The sequence below is a fragment of the Lissotriton vulgaris genome, chromosome 5, assembly GCF_964263255.1.
Source record: "Lissotriton vulgaris chromosome 5, aLisVul1.2, whole genome shotgun sequence".
Lineage (NCBI taxonomy): Eukaryota > Metazoa > Chordata > Amphibia > Caudata > Salamandridae > Lissotriton > Lissotriton vulgaris.
The window spans coordinates 1,152,538,687-1,152,559,397 of NC_141693.1; the positions used below are offsets into that span (position 1 = coordinate 1,152,538,687).

General features: G+C 45.0%; 1 protein-coding gene across 1 annotated transcript in view; it reads right to left on the reverse strand.

The window, feature by feature from the left end:
• Positions 1-20,711, reverse strand: part of SHTN1 (shootin 1) — a 630,861-nt gene that overhangs the window by 266,324 nt on the left and 343,826 nt on the right. Inside the window, exons 5-7 of the mRNA XM_086922914.1 lie at positions 12,492-12,651; positions 2,229-2,326; positions 1,864-1,945 (exon numbers count right to left, since the gene is read on the reverse strand). Coding sequence (XP_086779040.1) covers positions 1,864-1,945; positions 2,229-2,326; positions 12,492-12,651 — 340 coding nt within the window. The remainder of the gene's footprint in view (positions 1-1,863; positions 1,946-2,228; positions 2,327-12,491; positions 12,652-20,711) is intronic.

Here is a 20,711-nt window from a genome sequence, read left to right on the forward strand (position 1 = left end):
GCTTCCCATTGAAGGATTGTGTATTTACAAGACTGCCTACTTCACACAGAAAGCCCTTCAAACATTCCCCCAACTATCTAAATAGCGCAATTATAAAAACAGAAGAGCCAGAACTCTGAGAAGATCCAACTAACTTCTTCTCGTTCCTACGAAACTGAAAAGGAAAACCACCCAGACTCGCTCTTTTTCTGGAAATATACCCAGGATTTGGAACGCACTCCCCAGAGACCTCCGATGCAGCCCTTCCTTCTCCTACTTTAAAAGGGACCTGAAACTCCTTCTCCTCAACAAATACTTTACCACTCAAGCCAACTGAACTAGGCTTCAATAGCCCACTCTCCTCATAACTCGACCGTCAGTGACAGTTGGTTATTTGATTGTTTCAACTATCTAACATGTCATTCACCCCTTTCATTTATGCTGTCTTAAAAGTAATGCTTATTTTATGCATCCAATGATATGCTACACTATGCTATTTTTCTTTTATGTAAAGCCCTCGGATATCCTTGGGTCTAGCTAGTGCTGTATAAAACTTCTAAATAAATTAAATACTACCCACACATTTACCCTAGAAAAATAGTCTCCAAACTGTGGAGGGTGTGTTCTTTGGCAGTGTGTGAAGGTGTCCAGGAAGAAGTACGACTAAGTGAGTGAGACAGCGGGCACCCTATTTTAGCGTCCTCAACTTAGGTAGAATTTTTCTTTTTTTGTTCCTTAAAAGGCTACACATATCCATCAGCAGTAAAAACTGTAAAAGACAGATTTTTGCAAGTGAATGTTTGCACTTACAATTTGCTACGCCATGCCCTGATACTGGGGTGAAAACTCTCAATTTAGGGCTGTGGGTGACTTTAAGAAGTATTTAGTCTCAACATCATGCTGTGTGCTGTAGACTGACTAACCCCAGGCTGGAAACGTACAGGTTAAACAATCATACCCCAAATGGAGAAATACTTATGTTAAAAGAGGTGTACAATTTTCTCAAGCTGATCTTCAATTCCTCCCATTGTTTCCTCACTTGGACTCTCTATTTCGATCAACCCTCCTTCCACAATTCGGATCACACAGCCACGAGCGGCTTTCCATACGGCACCAAGATTGAGACCCTCTGCCTTCCTCTTGTAGTGGAACATACTGCACTTAAAAAGTTGGTTTTCGGCTGCGAGACAGTATTATGCATCTACAAAAGACTTTCTATGTAAGAAAAAAACCCGAACAAAATGCTACCACGCCCACCTGACCATAACCAACACCTGGAACTTTATGCACCAGGATTTACAGGGAAAATAATTTCTCTATGCAGCGGCCTAGAATTGAAAAGGACTTGACTACACCACTTTCCTCAGCTTGAAGATGAGTTTCTCGGCTGAGTAAAGAATAATGCACGAATCTCGCCAACATTAATTAGGCACTTAAAATTGCACATATGTTTTACTATTTATGTTGAGAAACTGCAAAAGATTTCTATATTGGGAACTGACCGCTTCTCTTCCCTGACAATTTACTTATGTTCATTTTTTGTCCTCTAGACCTTGAACAGAAAGCACAATCTTTCAAGGATGGTGTTGGACCTAGATAAAAGGTTTTCAGCAAAAGATCACAACGATTCACTTATGCAAAGTCTTTCATAGCCTGGTCATGGAGTAGCAATTTCCCTCTCATCATCTCTCCTCCCCTTCCCCGCTAACACACACTCAACCCCATGCTGCAGCATAAGGCAAGGTGAGAACAAGAGAAATACATATGAAGTGGTGACATGCATTGGAAGACAACAGCATAAGAGTCCTGACAAGATACTACTGCAGAATATCAAATACAGCAAGTCTGGCTACCGAACAGGATACAGTGAAAATCCAACAATACCTCGATTGCATTTGTTCAGGAGCTTTCTCTGGTCACGGGCTTCTTTGGAAAGAATAATGTTTTCTTGCTTTGTTTTATTCACCTAAAGTTGGCGAAACAGAGACACAAACATCAACGGTGAAAGTAAATGTTTTTTAAAAGCCAGCAAGGCCTGTTGCAAGATGTCCCTCATACAAGAGAAGCAAGAAAAGGGTAGAGGATGCGATTTGCACCAGGAATGGGTTACACAAAATCTGGTAAAGTACAGTTTAAAGGTAGGTCTCCAAAGTCACAAATTAGCCAACCGACAAAGGATGCCTGTGATTCAATGAATGTTGAAAGAGGTTGACACACAAAGGGGGAAAGTAATCAAACTGGATACCTACTTCTCCGATCACATCAATGAGCTTGGTCCTCAGGGTCTCCAGTTCGATGGCTAGATTCTTCTTCTCTTCTTGAACAGAAAAGCATTGGTCTCTCAACTCTGTGATAAAAAAAGGTGAAGGGATTTTAAAGTGGTGCTCATTCACTATAGTGTGCTGAAGACCAGAATCACTCCTATTACCTACACACCACACTGCAGCGTGTGATAGGGACATTTCACAGCACAACAGAGGCTGAGAGCAAGCCATTTTCCTCAATTAATATTTCCTTATGTGCTCCATCTGCCTGAGATTTCTCAGTTTGATGCCTAGAATACTGAACATTTTCCATGTAGTTGAGAAAAAAATTCTGATTTCTCTAGAATAAGAAATACCTACCTTGCATGCCAAACCACGGCACAACACATGCTAAAGAACATCTTTATTTTTCTCGTTCAACAAGAGACAATGGGGGACATTCTTAATGCAAAGGTATGAGTGTGCCAGTGCTTTTTATGACAATGCCCACACTACACCAGTCAACAACCTATGAACATCCTGTACTGGGACCAAATCACAGTCACTTGCTCTAAAACGATCTTCAGTGTTAGTCAAACTCACTTGTAAAGGTACACTATTTGTTTCTGGACATCCTTTAATTTGCAGAATACTCAAATTCAAGCGTTTAAAGTGTGCAGGACCTAAAGTGTGACAAGTTCACTGTAGGAAAGTAGGAACTGCTTTCATGTTTACCCCCACTTTGTGCCAGTGCTATTGTGTTTTTCTGACTAGTCTGACTGGGATACTGCTAATCAGGAACCCAGTCTATGTGCTTTTTCCATAATTTGGATCATAGTAAGTACTTCGGTACACCCCAAATTGGCTACAGGAGTACCCTGGTAATCCCCTAGTATATGGTATGAAGGTAACCAGGGCATCGGTACACCAGGGGTTCCCCCTCATGGGCTGAAGCATGTATTATGCCACCCATGGGAGACCACTCTAATTGTAACTAAAAGCCTGCCATTGCCACCTTTGTAAGCTGGTGTTAGCAACACTTATGACCGATATGTTTGCTTATATCTGAGGTCACTGCACTTAAAACCTATAAGTCACCCCTAAGGCAGGCCTTTCAATCCTGAAGACAGGGGGCCCAGTTATAAGTGTGAGGGTGCCCCTGCATGAGCAGGACACCCCTACAATCCACAGAGTCTATTCTCTCGGGTTGTAAGTGCATCAGCCATTACGATACATAGAGTGGACTTGCATCATTACGCGATGGATAACTCGAAACTGGCTGTAACTAACCCTGGCCTGTTTGGTATCAAACATGTTAAAATCATACCCCAACACCATAAACTATGATGGAGGTATGATTCCATGCACCATAGGGCCCTTTCGGGAAGCCCTCAGTGCTCCCGGTACCAGTCTTCCAGACCTGGACAGCTAACAATGGTTGCTGCCGACCAGAGACACAATTCTGCCTTCCTGCTGCTGAGCTAAGCTCCAGCAGGGGAAGGCAGGGCAATAGGTCTCCTGTCACAGGGAGGTGTGACTACGTCCCAGACAGGCCTTAGTGTATTGGGCCTGGGTGGGGGAGCTTACCAGCACCACTATACTGCTTTGAAGGGCAGATTTGGTGCCCTCCTTGCATACTACGGTTGGAACCAGTTCAGGGAACCGTGGGCTCCCGCTCTGGCGCGAAACTGGACATAGGACATGGAAATATCCTCCCCACTGTTCAGCCCCTCCTGTGGGAGGGACCCCTGCACCATCCCAACCCTTTCCTCAGGGTACTTAAGGGCTTACCTGTGGGCGGTTCCTTAATTCATCATAGGACAAGATTCAGATCCGAAACCACTTCATCTTCAACCGTCTGGGCACTTTGGACTTCGCTGCACTACACTTTGGGAACTGGGACTGCAACTGGAAAGACTCCTGCGGCTCCTGGTCTTGCCTGTCTTCTGCGTCGTCTGTGCCTGTACTTCATACAAGGTCTTCTGCAGGCCTGTGGACATCCAAGACACCCGAAGTAGTCTCCCTTGAAGTGAAGGAATCACTTCCCGGCACCTGCAGGCACCGCAACAAAGTTGACCGGTCTGTTCCTTGAGCTCCTACGGACTCCAAAAGGCTCAGCAACACAGGTGATGGTTCCACAACTCCCTAGAGAACTGCACTGTCTAGACCGCAAGTTTGAAGCCAGTATCCCTCGTCGGAACCGCTGGAGCAGTACTCCTGTGCACAGCGTCAACTTATCGTTGCCAAGGCTTATTGATTTCACCACAGATCTTCGGGCTCCAAGAAGTTCCAGCCTCAAGCACCTCTTGCTACCAAGATCTTCGTCCTCACTGCATCCACTGCACCATGGGCCTTCATCATTGGTGAGCTGCTCAAGGTCTGGGTGTCTTATTAGGCTCCAGTGGGCTCCCCTGCTTGTTCTGGCCTGATCTGACTTACCGGCTTGTGGTGAGTCACTTGGACCTTGCTGGTTCCGACACTGCACATTTTTCCTCTACTACATTTGTTGCAATTGCCAAGGCTTGTTGGCGCTCCCGACGGACTCCAACTCCCTGGCTCTTGACATCCGACGTGAAACAGCTCGTGAACGGCTCCTGGTCTTCCACAGTGTCGCCTGGTCCCCACAGCTACAGCTCCAAGGTCACCGTCAACTCTACTGCATCTCTGACATCGGTGGGCATTCGTCTTCCATGCCTCCTGGTCACTCCTGAGTGGCATAGACTATGTCCCCTCTGCTTGCAGGTACCCCTCATCTTGAATCCACCTTTGGGTTCCACCGGACTCTTTCACCTTCTTAGCCAGCGGCATCTTCACTGAAGTCCTCCATTGTGGTCTCCGGCAGTTTCCGAAGTCACTTAGCACCTATGCACCCTGCTTCCCTGGTGTATGTACCCTGGTTCCTGGGGTATCCATGGGTGGGGTGACTATCCAACCTTCCATCTTCAAAGGGGTTTCTTCAGGATCCTCAAGGAAGGGTCCTTCTTTAAAACTGCAAAAGCGACTTTCCCATTGAATTGTATTGAAAACGCAGTTGTGTTCGCACTCTGCACTCTGCACACTGCCTCCGTGAGATTCCTGGGTACTAACCTTGGATGGTTCCTTGGGTCCCTGGTTCGTCTATGTCTTCTGGGTCCAGTCTGGACTTAGGTCGTGGGTTGCATTCCACTTTCGGAGTATATGGTTTGGTCTCCACCTGGAGAACACTGTGTATTTGTCCCACTTACGTGTTCTATTACCAAAGTATTCTGTGTATTGTGAGTATATCACCGGGTAGGAGATATTGCAATGTGTTAGTAAGTGCTTATAATAAATACATATTTTTATAACTGCACTGTGTGGTTCTTTTTCACTTAACCTACACTATCTGATAAGTACTGGTAAAGCAAGCTGCTTTAGACTCTGAAGGCTCTCTCCACAGCTACCACTTAGAGAGCTTTTTAAGGTTGTCTAAAACAATTAAATCACCATAAGGGTTGTCTGGATTAGTGCAGGGTGCTTCACTTTCATAAGTGAGCAACATATACCAAAGATTGCCTCCTACATTCACCCCTTGTATCATTTGTTCTAACACTGATTTCATAAATTTTTTTACCAAATGTGATAACTTTATCTTCTGTGGCTGCTTATCGTGTGTACTCGCCACACACTGGTTTATCCGTCTCTCTGATCTTTGTGCTGGTTATACAGCAGACTACATGGTCTCTTCCTGGGCTCGTCTGCTACAATAGGAACGTCATGATCACTCACAAAAATCTTGGAAATGAGCCCTCAAACAATGTTGTTTAGCTTGTAATCATTAGAGCTAATTAGAAAGTATGTGCTAGTGTGCCATGCAAGCCCTTCCTCTGTGGCATGTCTATGTTGGTATTTGGTAGCCCCTAAGAAAAGCTTCACTTTCCAGACCTTCTTTGCCTTACTAGGTGCTTTTGGGAGGTTTGTGTGTTCCTTCATCTATATTCATGTGCTCGGGGATTACTGAATACCTGCATACATGTCCCATTTGACATGGCTGTAAATCCACAAGCTAGATAAAGGTGGGTGTTCCGTTCATACAGCAGAGTGCTGCCAGGGTGATCACATCCGAATAGCACTTCTGCTATTTCTATGGCTCGCGCCTTAGCTGGCTTACCAATATGGTAAGAATGGGGAAGGAGGCCGAGAAGTCAGAGGTAGGATGAAGAGTAGATGGGGTTAAGAGAAAACTACAGTATTTAAGCCTGCAAATAAATAGGAGAACCTGGCTAAGATGAGAGAGGAAAAACATACAATGAGAATGTATGAAGAAAAGGGTCCAAGGCAATAAGGGGAGGAAAAGAGAAGACATTTGGGACTTATTGGGCCTAACAAACCTTTTTAATTCATCACTCACACACTGACTATGAGGAACGTTCATCCCACTTCCCAGTCTAACTCAATTTACCAGCACACTTTATATCTATCATCCAGAAAGTCTCTAACCCTGCTTAACAACAAAGCTCTACATCAAATATGTGGTTGTGTTTGCATGTGTACAGGTGTGCCTGTTACAAGGGGGCCCACTCGTCATATGCATGAACAAAGTTCTGAACGGTCCAGAGACAAGACTAGGAATGCAGAGAGGGAGTCCGGAGTCTGTTGCCGCTCCACTTGGAATTGCGATGGAGTCTTTGCGGCGCGTTCTATTATGCGGGCGAGGCCATGACGGAACCGCTCCGTCATGAGCACAGCGCAACCGCGGCTCGTGATGGAGCGGCTCTGTCACGAGCATGCGGCCGCCGCTCTGCCCCCCCCCCCCCCCCCCAGCGCTGCGGCGGAATTGCCGCCACAGCAAAGGGGTTAAGCACTATAGAATTAGCTTCTGTTTTGCAAGGAAACGCCTAGAGGAGCCCATTACGTTCTTACTATGGACGACAGGACATTCACCCTGTAAAGGTTCCCCTCCCCCTGCTGAACTGTGGTGTTTACACAAACAGAATTTGCTGGGTCATTCCCTTGCAGACAGCTTTGCTTATCCAGATAATGTGTCAGTGATGGGTTTAGATTAATACACAGGAAGTAATGGTGCTCTTGCAGATACGTGTAAAGGATGTGGGAGTTGAAAGTAAGGCATACGGTGCAAACAGGTCAGGGGAGAACAAACCCAAGACAAAACAACCCCTGCGTTTGTGTGGCTGTTAGTCCACACGTACAAATGAAACAAAAGTCCTGTGCACACGTGTGATGTGAAGGGTTTGCAGTGAAACCGGTTATTCAATACTTGAGAGTGTTCGAATAATGCAAGATGAGACCTTGAAAGTTTCAGCAAATGGATTTATAAGTCAATCCTGATCAGTACAACATACATTCTACCAGCCGACACGTGATTCGTCACAACGTGTACAATTGTGACTCTTCAGGGCTGTAGGATGTAAGGGGACCAGAGTTTCAGTAATGAAACTGGGCGGGAAGGTTGCGTTTACGGTTTACGCCAGGTGATATGGGGTGAACATCACATACGTAACGGGTAAATGCAAATAGGACAGGTTTGTCCTTTCGGAACCAAAAGGGCTAGGCTCAAGACGTCGGTCTCCTTGTTGGTTCTGTTACAGATGGATGAGCTGAGATTAGCTTGACCTAACTTACAGTAGTACTCAGTTACGCACAAGATGCTCTAAAAAAAACATACAGAGTCTGTGGATATAGCGTTTGGGCAAAAGGGTAGCCACACACTGGATGAAAGGTCATCTTGCAGACACAAATGATTATGCATGCATTTCATATATTGAGAAGATATGATAGATGATTACTCGACTATGCTTCATCCTGCTGCTCATTCTTAAAATATTTGGATCCGTTGCAACAATATTTGTTGACACAAGAAGACACAATCTGCGATATTGAGCTTTAGAAGGACAAAGGATGGTGGACTCAGATGCAAGACGAAATTAGCTTATTCTGGTAGAAACAAATATATTGTGTGTTAATGAGCATTGTCATATCCTTCACGGGAGCGACTGCCTGATACTTTTGAATCTGAGTGTGATATGTCGTCACTAATCTACAGTTCTCCAAATTGTGTCACTCATACTGAAAGGTAAAAATGTTCTTTGGCGATCCAAAGTTACAGATTTTGTTGTGTTTAATGTTCTGGAAGAAGGATAAATAAAGTTTAAAAACAGATCTTTCATGGTTATCGGCGTGATGAAATATTATAGTTTATGGTATTGCGTACTGTTGGGATTGTTCCTTTTCTCCTACAAAGAGGTACACCCTATTTGGTCCATTTGACATCCTAGGGCTGCCCCTAACATTAGGAAACCTAGGATGATACATACTCACCTCACACACACAAATATATGACCACCATGGTGGGGACCCATATTCAACATCCCTCAGAGGCACTAATCGTTACCCTTATCAGACCCAACTATCCAGCACCGATCACACTTACCTTGCTAGGTACGTCAGCCATCCCCAGAGAGGATGATAAGCAGAGCCTCCTTGCACAAATATGCTTTCTGTCCAACAGCCAAAATCTTGCCACATATGAAACACATTGTTCTTTCCAAATACTGGTGCACATTATGTGGTCACTAAAAGTGGGATTTTAGTGAAAATCTCTCCCGTCCCGACCTTGCTGGGACATTTAAAACAAATTTCTTAGATCCTGGAGGGCAGTGAATAACTGCTGCTCAAAGGCATGATGAAGATGAAGGTTTTGCAGTGACATGGATGTGATTCACACAATGGAGGGGAAGCAAAGGCACACAGCTTGTTATTACTTCGAAAAGTACTCAAGAAAGGAATGCTTTTGATTTAGTTCAGTGCCTGTATATAAGAGATATGCACGCACTATAAGAATGTCAGATGTGCTGGTTTGTCACAGTTGATAATCAAATGACAATTTAAATACCACTATTTTGTTTTCATTCTTTTATAGTGCTACTCATCCAGATGTAGGGTGTCAGAGTGCTTTAAACCACTTGTAAACGTTATATATTGCCAATAAATCATGCGTGTGTAAATCAATACACAGGATGGGTTGCATAAGACATTGAGAGTTACAAGGTGAAGTCACGTGTCCTTCATAGCTATAGCTCACTGTGCTATTTTAACAGGATTAGAATTTATGAACTGCAAGTAACAAAAGGATCTTGGTGTTAAAAGCATTGACCCACTTACCTAGCTAAAAAAATAAAAATCTGACATATTAGCCCTCTATGCTTTTTTGATTCAAAACTGGGACTAGATAAAACAGAGATCTCGCCAGCAAATGTATTATACATTATACAGTGTTATCTTTCCATTATTATTATTTCCTGAGATGTCCTGGGCACACAAAGAACTCTACAGCAGGTGCCTTAACCCGTCAGTACCCAGCGTCAGTTCCCAATGCCTGGATACTCCCCGGGTGATAAGCCACACTTTACAAATACCTTATTGGTTGATTAATATTTTACAATGCAGACTTTGCGAACAATTGAGCAGAATAGATTTAATGCCACATTTCTCCTTGTTGCTAAATTCTTTGTGGCAGAGTTAAAAAAAATGTGAATGTTGAGTTCCAGATTTTACGACAGGGTTGCATTACTTTTTTTACATACTCCTGACACAAAATCTCATATGCTGAATCTTGTAATGGCTCAAATCTACTCATGATAGACCTACTAAACATGTGATCTGATCATTTTAATAAAAAAAGATAACATTAATAAAAAAGAGAGTAACCCCTCTAACAACAAGGAGACACGATTCAGAAGAACAGGAAAATAAGATTTTCCCTGGATACCTACATTAAAAATGCTTCTCACACTCCTCAATCTCATTCAATCAACCACCATTGATTTCTGGCCAAATTACATTAATCTACCACACCGGTTTAGGTACATACATGGATTTTTAATATATCATACTCTATTGATCACTTTCAAAGAAATGTTTCACCAAAATCATCACACATTAAAAACATTAAAATGACTCTGTTCACACAAGATATATGGGGGAAATATTTGTAGATAAAACAATTGGACTTTGTGAGCAGGCAAATCTACTTAATACATCACTGGTTAGCTATGCATCCATTTCAAATGTATAAAACAGCCAGTGCTTTGTAAATTGTGGCTTCAATCAATTCTAGACGCATTTCGGCAGCTCAAAATTTCAACCAACTTCCTCAGGACCAAAATGACATCACTTCCCCAATGATCAATTCATTACATGATCAGAAGGTGTGGTGAATACATACATGAAGCACCCCATTGTTCATGAAGATATTCACAAAGGTCATATAAAAAGGGCTTCCCCTTTTCTAATGTTGGGAATGCGGTGCTTCATATAAGTCAGCTGGGTCTCAAACCATCTGCTCACAATCATAGAGGTCTGACCAAAGCGAAGTCCACCCAGTGTCATGGAGTTAAGAGGTCTCTCACAAATATAGATCCCTACGTGGTAGCCCCTTATTTTTAATTCTTGCAACCTTCACCATCTTGCAAGGTAGCGATTCTACCCCATCAACAATCACTTGGGTTTTGAGAAACACAAGGACGAAATTCGCACCCACTGCATTCAGGAGCAAACGTTTGCTCCTGCAAGCCGAGGGTGATGATTTTATGTGAAAACATTTGTTTGAAAGTGATCAATAGAGTATATAATATTAAAAACCTGTGTATGTTTCTAAACTTGTGTGATAGACAAATGTAATTTGGTCAGACTATCAATGGTGGTTGATTGAATGAGATTGATGAGTGTGAGAAGCTTGGATTTATGAATACAGGTATCCAGGAGAATCTTTTGTTCTTGTTCCTAAGATCTGATGCCACTTCCTGTGAGATCATGAGTTGTGATGCCACTTCCTGTGATGCCGCAACCTGCGAAGCCATGTGTGATGTCATGCGCAGGAATATCACACACTGAGATGTCACGCGCCATGATGTCACTTCTATACTGCCTAACTTGGTTAGTCCCACACTTCTTTTTTTAGGACTTGTGGCCTGGACACCATATGGTTTTGACTGCCTATGGCTATGGTGATATTGCTACAGCAAGTAGAAAGAGTGCTACCAGCTTCAACATCGCTCTGGGATGCAGTTGGTTGCCGCCAACATACCGAGGATCTCGAAAAAATCAATTTAATTTGCATAATCTTTTTCAATAAAACGAGAGCGGGAAGAAGCTATGTTTCTTTATATTGTACTAGCGCTCCCGAAAGAAGGAGTTTTGATGTGCCTTGAAACAAAAGCCACGCGTGTGTCAATTTTAAAACTAGGTATGGATCCCACCTAGCAGGAAAGCGGCCCGACCACTGCCCAGACTCGGAGGACAGTCCTTGTGTGGCCTCTGGCTGCATGGGCAGAGTTAAACGGAGAACTATGTGAGGAAGGTATTTTCCATTAGTGTCAAACCACAGTGTTGACCGACTGGATTCGGATCACATCATAAATGTTACGAAAACGAGATGCTCTCATGCGTAAACATGTATACATGATGTACGAGCTACTTATCTTGGCCCTCGTCAAATGGAAATCGAACATACATACAAAAAGTAAAACGATATGAGGAATAACACTGTAACTAAAATGTCCTCATTGACACAGAAGTAAGCGTCAAGAGGCCCTGTCCTCCCCCGCCCTACTCAGATCATGACTCTCGCCCAGGGCCACAAAATCACGGACTCCAGGTGCCCGCAAAGGCAAGGTGTGATACGCAAGGCCCAGCTTGGACAGCGGGCACCACTGAACCTCACACCGCCTACATTATAGGTCACGGGGCATATTGCCAGTGTAGTCTGTCCACTTCAGTGCCATGTGTAATAGCACAGACTGTGTGCCCTTCAGCTCTCTATTTGTTTTCACACGAAGGTCAGAGTCATATATACGTGGGCGTGTCTCACATTATACTTTTGCTGATTAAACTGGGACAGGTGGGTCTGTGTATTTAGCTGCATGTTTGTAAATGTCTCCAGTGTTACTCCCAGGCCCCCTCGCCTCCCACCTCCCCTCAGGCGCCTTATCTGAACATAAGAACCCCTCCACCTGTCCGTCCTGCAGCTGAGCCGCATCCTCTGCAGGCCCCATCGCTGTCGCTTCGAATTCATAACATTCAGCGTTAGGGCATTTCAGTTTCTTGCTTTCTAAACATTAAGGTATGTCTATACAAACCAAAAAGTAGCACATGTGAGCATGCTGGTATTAAATCTCTTCTTTAACATATTTACATGTTCGTTTTTGATTACACTAAGACAGGAGGGGGCCACCCTCACTTTGCGGTTCCCGTATTTAAAGATGGTGCCACAGGTTGGCCGTAAACACCCACCTTTCATCTGCCGCTGGCAGCCAATGGCGGTGCACGGAGCGTCGGGGGCGTCGGCGGAGGGGTAGTCGTCGTCGATCTTGATCTCGGTGATGATGTCTGGTCCCAGCTTGGCCATGTAGAGCATGCTAATGCGCTTCAGGGTCTTGTTCTCCTTGTTCAGCTGCACATGGGTAGGAGAGGTTACATGTTAGAAAGAGGCGCATTCACGGCGGAGACAAGAAGGGCGCGCATCTTCATGAAAAAAGAAGTAATCACTGTTTTAGGAGACGGCAGCAATCTTAGCAAGAATCTATGGCTGCATTTCGCAGAGTGATGGCTGCAAATCCCCAACCCCGTCCACCCGCACGCGACTAACAAGCTAGAGTGGGAGGCCAGTGGCCTTTTGTTGGCCGGCCTTAAGTGGTGTATCATCGGAATATATCAAGCTCGCGCGACAAGCTTGACTGGGTGTGCCGGGCACAGGCGACCCACTCACTGATCTGCAAACACAGCCCGGCTCTGCCGGACACAATGGTGCCATTCTGACCTGCAGTGTCTCACCATCAGGCAGGCTCAGGCTTCACCAGAGGAGCGTCTGTCTGCTCTCAAAGTGGGCCCTCCTGCACACAGAAAAGAAATGAGGACACGAGGGTGGGACACAAGAGGTCAAATAGAAGTAGCCAGCGGTACCAACTCGGGTGACTACCTGGCATGGAGGCACAATCTGGGCAGTGACTGCAAAAATTCAGGACCACTGGTCGAAATTTAGGATAAAGGCTCTGTTTTAAGGACACATACGAGGTGCTCTAGCAATTATACAAAGGCAAGTAAATAGATAACCAACAAGTGTACAGTTTAAACAAGGGTTGGTGGTTTGTATGTTAAATAACAGTACCGAGCAAACATTCACATGTAGCTGGGCGTATTTAAAGATTTAAAAACTGGCAGACGTATACACATAAAGCAACATTTGACATCTGGCATTAGGGACAGTTGCAACTAGACTCTGCCCACATGCCACTTATGATGGTACCTGAGGCAAAATAAGTCAAGCCACGCTTTCCAGCTATTTTCTACAACACTCCACAAACTTTACACAATGACTCTGCATACGTGTGCTTAATATAAGACTCAGGCATGTGAGGTAATTCTTTATTATAGACAAAAACAAAGAATCGGTTTTCCGCTCAGGCCTTCAAATTATTCTTCAATATTTTGAGGATGGCTAGAACCTCGGGGGGATTCAACTCATCCCTCTTAAGCTGCAAGATAGCGCTATTGCTCACCGAAATCTGCATATAACACTATATCCCGTACTTTTTTCCTGAATTACATTTCTGAAGGTTTGACTTGCTCACATTTTACAAACTTCATTGCATCTGGCAATTACTGGCTGTGGCATACACCAATCAGTGTTTCAAACCCTGAACAAACACAAGGATTTCTGAAACCTGAGCTGTAACCCACTGAGCTATCTTCATAAAATACACATTTGTGACCTGTTAGTTATGCTCAGTGCGTTATAGTAGGCACATTACGTCTCTAAGCTTGATGAGTCAAACCTGTTATTATACTGCGCACAAATCCCTCTAACAAGTGCTGTTACCAAAAGGAGCTATTGTACCACGATTGTACAATAGCTCCTTTTGGTTAATGCACTTGTTAGAGTGATTTGTGCGCAATATGTACCATGATTGTACCCTGAAATTTTTGCGGTATGCAATGATCTCTCCAGCAGGTGCATTATCCTCCTAAGTCGTTTTAAAATGCAGGCTATAAACAAGGAAGCAAGAACAGACTTGCTGTCACATTCGTCGTGTGGGGCAAATCTGTGACCTGCACGCTATGTGCTGTGCTTTGCATAGGCACATTGACCCTCTATGCTTGACGAGTCAAGCCTGTGACCACACAGCGCAGTGCACACAAATCACCAAATCAAGTCCATGAATAAAACCCAATTTACTTTTATTATATGCTGGAACTTTTAGGGTAATCAATGTTCTCTGCAGCAGGAGCATTATCCTCATAAGATATTTTAAAAATGCTATGAGTCACTAAATAAGCCAGGACAGCTTTGGTGTTACACTTGTGCATAGGGACAATGTTTTTTTTTTTAAAAAACAAGATGCATAAACTGATTGTCAGTCCGCATACCTCACCCATTTCCAGCACTACTTGCTGGATCGTGTGTTGCAGCTCTAGAAGGTAAACATCATATATTCAAAGGAGAGACGCAGGACACCTAGAAACGACTTTGTGTGCATTTACGATCAGATATGCAGAGTGCGCGTCAGTGCACGCAAAAGCAGGTGCAGCTTTTACTTCCAACCCCCACGGACCATGATGTGGCCGCACAGTGTACACTAAACTGACCTGATCATCAGAACCTAAGGCACACTAAACAGCTCAGCAACAAGTGAAAGCACTGCTCTACTTCAACACACCTAAAACTGTTGATGTGCTGACCTTTGACCTGAATCCGAAACTAGTTAAGCAAATAAATAAACAGAGAAAGAATAGCTTCTGCAGCGGAGAGGAGGCAGGGACACGCTCTGGCTACCTTTAAAACATGGACACACGCGGTTAAAGAATTTTTTTATATCTATATTTTTTTTTTATTTATTTCGTGTTTTATAGAGCAAAACTTGGCCCTTTAGGGTATCAGAGCGCTTTGCAAGGGTCATAGAGTTATACAAAGGTTAAGCATCACATAATATTCACACAGTGCTGGAAATATGATGGGTAGAGGACACGTATGTACAAATTATATTTACAATTACACAAAAACAGGGCCCTAGGTATCTTGGGGGGAAAACTAGGTAGTCAGTGGGGAGGTCAAAGCCAGACGTTAAACAGGGTCTCAGTGGTGAATTTACCCATAAGGTAGGTTTTGGCTTCCTTCGAAAGAGGCAAGAGAGGTACAGAAAGAGGCAGGAGGGGTGCAGAAAAAAGAAAGAAAAGGGCAGAAAGAGGCAAGAGAATTGCTGTCAGAAGCAAGAAAGGGGTAGAAAGAAGCAAGAGAAGTGCAGAAAGAGGCAAGTGAGGTGCAGAAAGAAGAAAGAGCAGTGCAGAAAGAACTAACAGATGCGCTTAAAGAGGCATGAATGGTGCAGAAAGAGCAAGAGAAGTGTCGGAAGAGGCAACAGAGGTACAGAAAGAGGCAAGAGAGGTACAGAAACAGGCAGGTAAGGTACAGAAATAGGCAGGAAAGTTGCAGAAAGTGAACCAGGGTGCAGAGAGAGGCAAGAGTGGTGCAGAAAGAAGGAATAAAAGTGTAGAAAGAAGCAACAGAGGTGCTCAAGGAGGCACAAAGGGTACATAAAGAGGCAAGGGAAGTGCAGAAAGAACCAAGAGAAGTGCAGAAAGAAGCGACAGAGGTGCAGAAGGAGGCCAAGTGGTGCAAAAAAGAGCAAGAGCAGTGCAGAAAGAATCAGCAGACGTGCTGAAAGAGCAAGAGAAGTGCAGAAAGAGGCAACAGAGGTATAGAAAGAGGCAACAGAGATGCAGAAGCAGGCATGAGAGGTGCAAACACCAGCATGTAAGGTGCAGAAAAGGGAACAGGGGTGCAGAAAGAGGCAAGAGAAGTACAAAAAGAGAAAAGAGGGGTACAGAAAGAGGCAAGAGATCTGTAGAAAAAAGCAGCAGAGGTGCTGAAAGAGGCAAGTGAGGTGCATAAAGAGGCTAGAGAGCTGCAGAAAGAACCAACAGAGGTGCTGAAAGAGGCGTGAAAGGTGCAAAAAGAGCAAGAGAAGTGCAGAAAGAGGCAACAAAGTTACAGACAGAGGCAAGAGAGGTACATAAACAGGCAGGAAAGGTACAGAAACAGGCAGGAAAGTTGCAGAAACGGAACAGGGGTGCAGAAGGCGGCAAGAGTGGTGCAGAAAGAAGGAAGAGCAGTGCAGAAAGAATCAGCAGAGGTGCTGAAAGAGGTGTGAAGGGCGCAGTAAGAGCAAGAGAAGTGCAGAAAGAGGCAACAGAGGTACAGAAAGAGGCAAGAGAGATGCAGTAACAGGCATGAGAGTTCCAGACACAGGCATGAAAGGTGCAGAAACAGGTAACAGGGGTGCAGAAAGAGGAAAAATCCGGAAAGGCTTTTGATGTCAGAACGCAAAGGGTGCACTGCCAAATGTGGAACGCACCGGTATTTCGCGCACTGTGTGGAGGTGGTGCAACTGGGTGAGTGAAAAACCCTTGGAACCACTCAACAGCTAGTAGAGAGAACTACCAACCATAGGAAAATGCGGGGGTACCCTATGCACTCACAAACAGTAAATAACACGTTATGTAACAATTATGAAACAATGTACAAAAAAACAGAGCCACAGAAAATTGTAGGAATCTCCAGTGGGAGTGTAGCCCGATGGAGTACTTTATTGTGTTAGACAGCCAGCTGACACGTGTTTCATCGCATAAGCGAATCCTCAGGGCTATATGTGGCTGTATCAGATCCAGCAGGTCGCTCAGCTGGTGATACTTCCGACCCAGCCGGGCCCGTGACCTTGGCAGAAAATTAACTGTATACAGGAACACGGCGACCCGGGAGTACGCTTCTTTACTGCACTCGCACTCGCCAGATTTTCAGCATTTTGGCTTCCAACTTATTGAGTACGGACCCGATTCCAGGTTTTGATTCTGCTTGATGCCATCTTAGAACTGAACTAGATTATACTAAGATTGTTCATCACGTCACCTACACTTTGGAAGATTGCTCCACTCGTCAACTATAATTTTTACCGCTACACATTATTGTGATCTTCCGCTACGGAATACAGGGTGTGAAAGTCACTTCCCTGTTAATTTTCTGCCAAGGTCACAGGCCCGGCTGGGTCAGAAGTATCACCAGGGGTGCAGAAAGAGGCAAGAGATCTGTAAAAAAAGCAGCAGAGGTGCTGCAAGAGGAAACTGAGATGCAGAAAGAGGCAAGAGAGCTGCAGAAAGAACCAACAGAGGTGCTGAAAGAGGCATGAAGGGTGCAGAAAGAGCAAGAGAAGTGCCGAAAGAGGCAATAGAGGTACAGAAAGATGCAACAGAGGTACAGAAACAGGTAGGAAAGGTACAGAAACCGTCAGGAAAGTCCTCAGGACACAAGAGGATCTTATCGCCCCACCAGCAGTGCACCAAGAGGCGTGTTTGCAGAGTGGTGTAGAATGGGGAGCAGCCTCGGACCACCTCCCTGCAATCCAACTGTGTGGCGCCCAGGGACCCTTAGTATTCAAGGGAACTTAATTCCCCAAGTTATAACGCGCTAGGGGGCGCGGTTGCAGAGTGCTGCAAGGAGGGGGTGGGCCTCCGGCGAGATGCGGCTTTAGTTTTTTAACATTTTTAGAAGGGGGGCTGTGTGGACCCCCTTCTTTCAGTATTTGTGGGGCCCTGGGGACCACATCTCCCAGGGACTGACCTTTTTTAATTTTTTTGTTTTAAACGGGAACAGGGCCGTGCACCCCCTCTCCCGAGGCCGATTTCGGCCTCGAGGACCCCATGCCCCGGTCTTTTTTGTATATATAATTATAGGGAAGGGGGGACTGCGTGGCCCCCCCCTTCCCTGGGCCCCTTTTTTCCCAGGGAACACCATCCCCTGGGGCATGACCTCTTTAAAAAAAACATATTGATAGGAAAGGGGGGCCGCGTGGCCCCAGTTCCCTGGGTCACTATTATCCCCAGGGACCCAATACCCCTGGGCTTGGCCATTTAAAAAAAATATTTTTATATTGGGGAGGGGGGCCACGCTCCCCACCTCCCCAGGACAATTTCAGCCCTATGAACCCCAACCTGGCTATTCTTTTTTCTTAAAGAAAGGGAGGGGGCCGCATAGAACCTCCTCCGGGCCACTTCTGGCCCTGAGGACCACATCCCCCGGGTCCAGTCCTTAGCGTTGGGGACGGTGAGCTCCAGGAGGTAGGCCACGTGGTCCCGCTCACTACATTTCAACAGCCCTGGGGAGGTGGTGGCCCCCATAGCCAGGGGGTCCGCAATAGACTCTGTATGTAAACAATTAGTACCCCAGGGAGGTGGTGGTCCCTGGGGCGCGTGGGGGGGGCTCAAGCCCCCCCACACTTTTTTTTTTAAATCAGAGCCACAGGGAGGTGGCGGTCCCTGGTGGTGCGGAGGGTGCCACGTGCCCCCGCGTTTAATTGTCATAGCCCGGGGAGGTGGCGGTCTGCGGGTCAGCATGGGGTGGCAGGAGCCTCTCACGCATTTTATTTTATGTACATACACCCCGGGAAGCTTGCGGTCCCCGGGGCTGTGGGGGCCTCTGCTATATAATTGGGCATTGCCCCAGGACCTGGCCCACCTGGGGGCTTAATTACAACGAAAGCGTGGGAGTCCGCTCTTTGTTTTTTTAGGCCGGATTTGCGCACCGAGCGCAAATTCGGACGATTTTAAAAAAGAAATGCTTTTTTTGGCCCTTGATGTTCTTGTGGGACCCCTGAGCAGGCCTGGGGGTGTTTCTACCATGCCCCCTTTTCTTGTTTGTCACATTTTTATCTACTGATTTCTTGTACCTCGGTTACCGCCACTAGGGCCCGCCACTGCACCGCTGGCGGTGGCGCCCCCTCCGCCATTGTAATGAGCCCCTAAATGTGGGACTTATAACAAAAAGAAACAACATCAAACAAGAACAGAAGTGACCAATAATTGGGGTGATGTGGGCCCCAATGCACCCCACCTGCTGCACTAATGATGGCTGTACCACTGAGGAGCAGGCTGTCTCCTCTTCTTTTACTCCTTCCCCACCATGTCTGACCATCACTTTACTATCAGAACAAGTCTAGTCTATTTCCGAAAGAAAATGAGCTACTGCAGGCTGTCCCTCTTTTGTGTGACAAGGGTGCCACCTGCCCTAATGCTAGCAAGGAAATTGAGCCCCATGCCCACTTTTCATTGTAAACCATGCATAATCATGATGTAGGGGGCCACTGGGCAAAAGTGTCACTGCACTTGTTTCACTAATGATAGCTACGGCCGCCTCAGACCTTTGTTAACAACATGGGCTCCCATTTCACACCGTCCCTCACCCTCCCATCATACCGCTCCCTCTCAACTCTTTGATGCCAAATCAATGTGTCTCCTCTGCTTATTTTACTCCTCCCTCTGGCTACTTCTCCAAGGCTCAAAGAAACTGTGGCACATGCAGCACCAATGATACCTACAGCTCTGCAAAGCAGGGTGTCAACTCTGCCCACTCAGCAGGGCCATTACTTCTAGAACAGATGTCCAAAGCAAGCTTTCTGCCGCTTTGTGTAAAAAATTTAAAAAAGCATACCTAGACCCCTCTTCTCCTGTAGCTTGAACCATGTTCTGTGCGCAACAATGGTGAACTGGAGCCTAATGCTAGCAAGGAAAATGCATCCCATATTCTCTTTTTATAGTAAGACAGCCATAACTGGGGTCCAGTGGGGGTGGAGGGCTGTGTTGTGAAACAGGTAGTAAATAACTAAAAAAGAAACATGTCTCCTCACCAAGGTGCCTGCTAACTGAAACAAATGTAAATGTGTGCAATGGTTAATCACCAAATATAAAGGCTGCTTTGGAGCCAGGGAAGGTTTTAATTAATGGAGGCACTCGGTTTTATGGTGACAAGTATTTATTCTTTTTGAAAGGTAATATATGCATCTATTAAAATTAGTGCACCCATTTAATGGACACATATAAACATATTTACACTAGATATAGTCTGAATGCTTATCATTCTAATGTATATTTTTAAAGCACGTATTTAATCCTAAATAGTATTTTGCAACAGCCTGTTTTAATCTTAAATAGTATTTTGCAACAGCCTGTTTTATAAAGTGTAATCAATTTTAAAAGAATTACATTCACAGTGCTTTCTGCCACAGACTGGAACGTTGTAGCACTATAAACAAGCAACTATTCCTCATTGCAACAATCAGGATTTAACTCTGTGAGCCTCTGGTCACACACAAAAACATCTGCAGTGGTCATATTAGCCAACTGAGGTTTCATAAGGTAAAAGAGTGCATTTCCCTTTGATTAGTTTAACTCACATTTATTTTTCCTTTGAGGGGTGTGCGTGTTTCATTATGCAGTTACGAGAAGATGAAAATAAAACAAAAAACGCAGACTTTTTTTTGTTTTTAGCCGTGTCTTTAACCCCGTCTTTACACTCACTGAGCCTGACCCATGTCACTCAGTACTACCGTCCACACTCATTTTTGTATGCCCTTTAACTGCTGCACGCAAATGAAGATTGCCTGGAAGTACGAAAGGTACGTTTGTGGC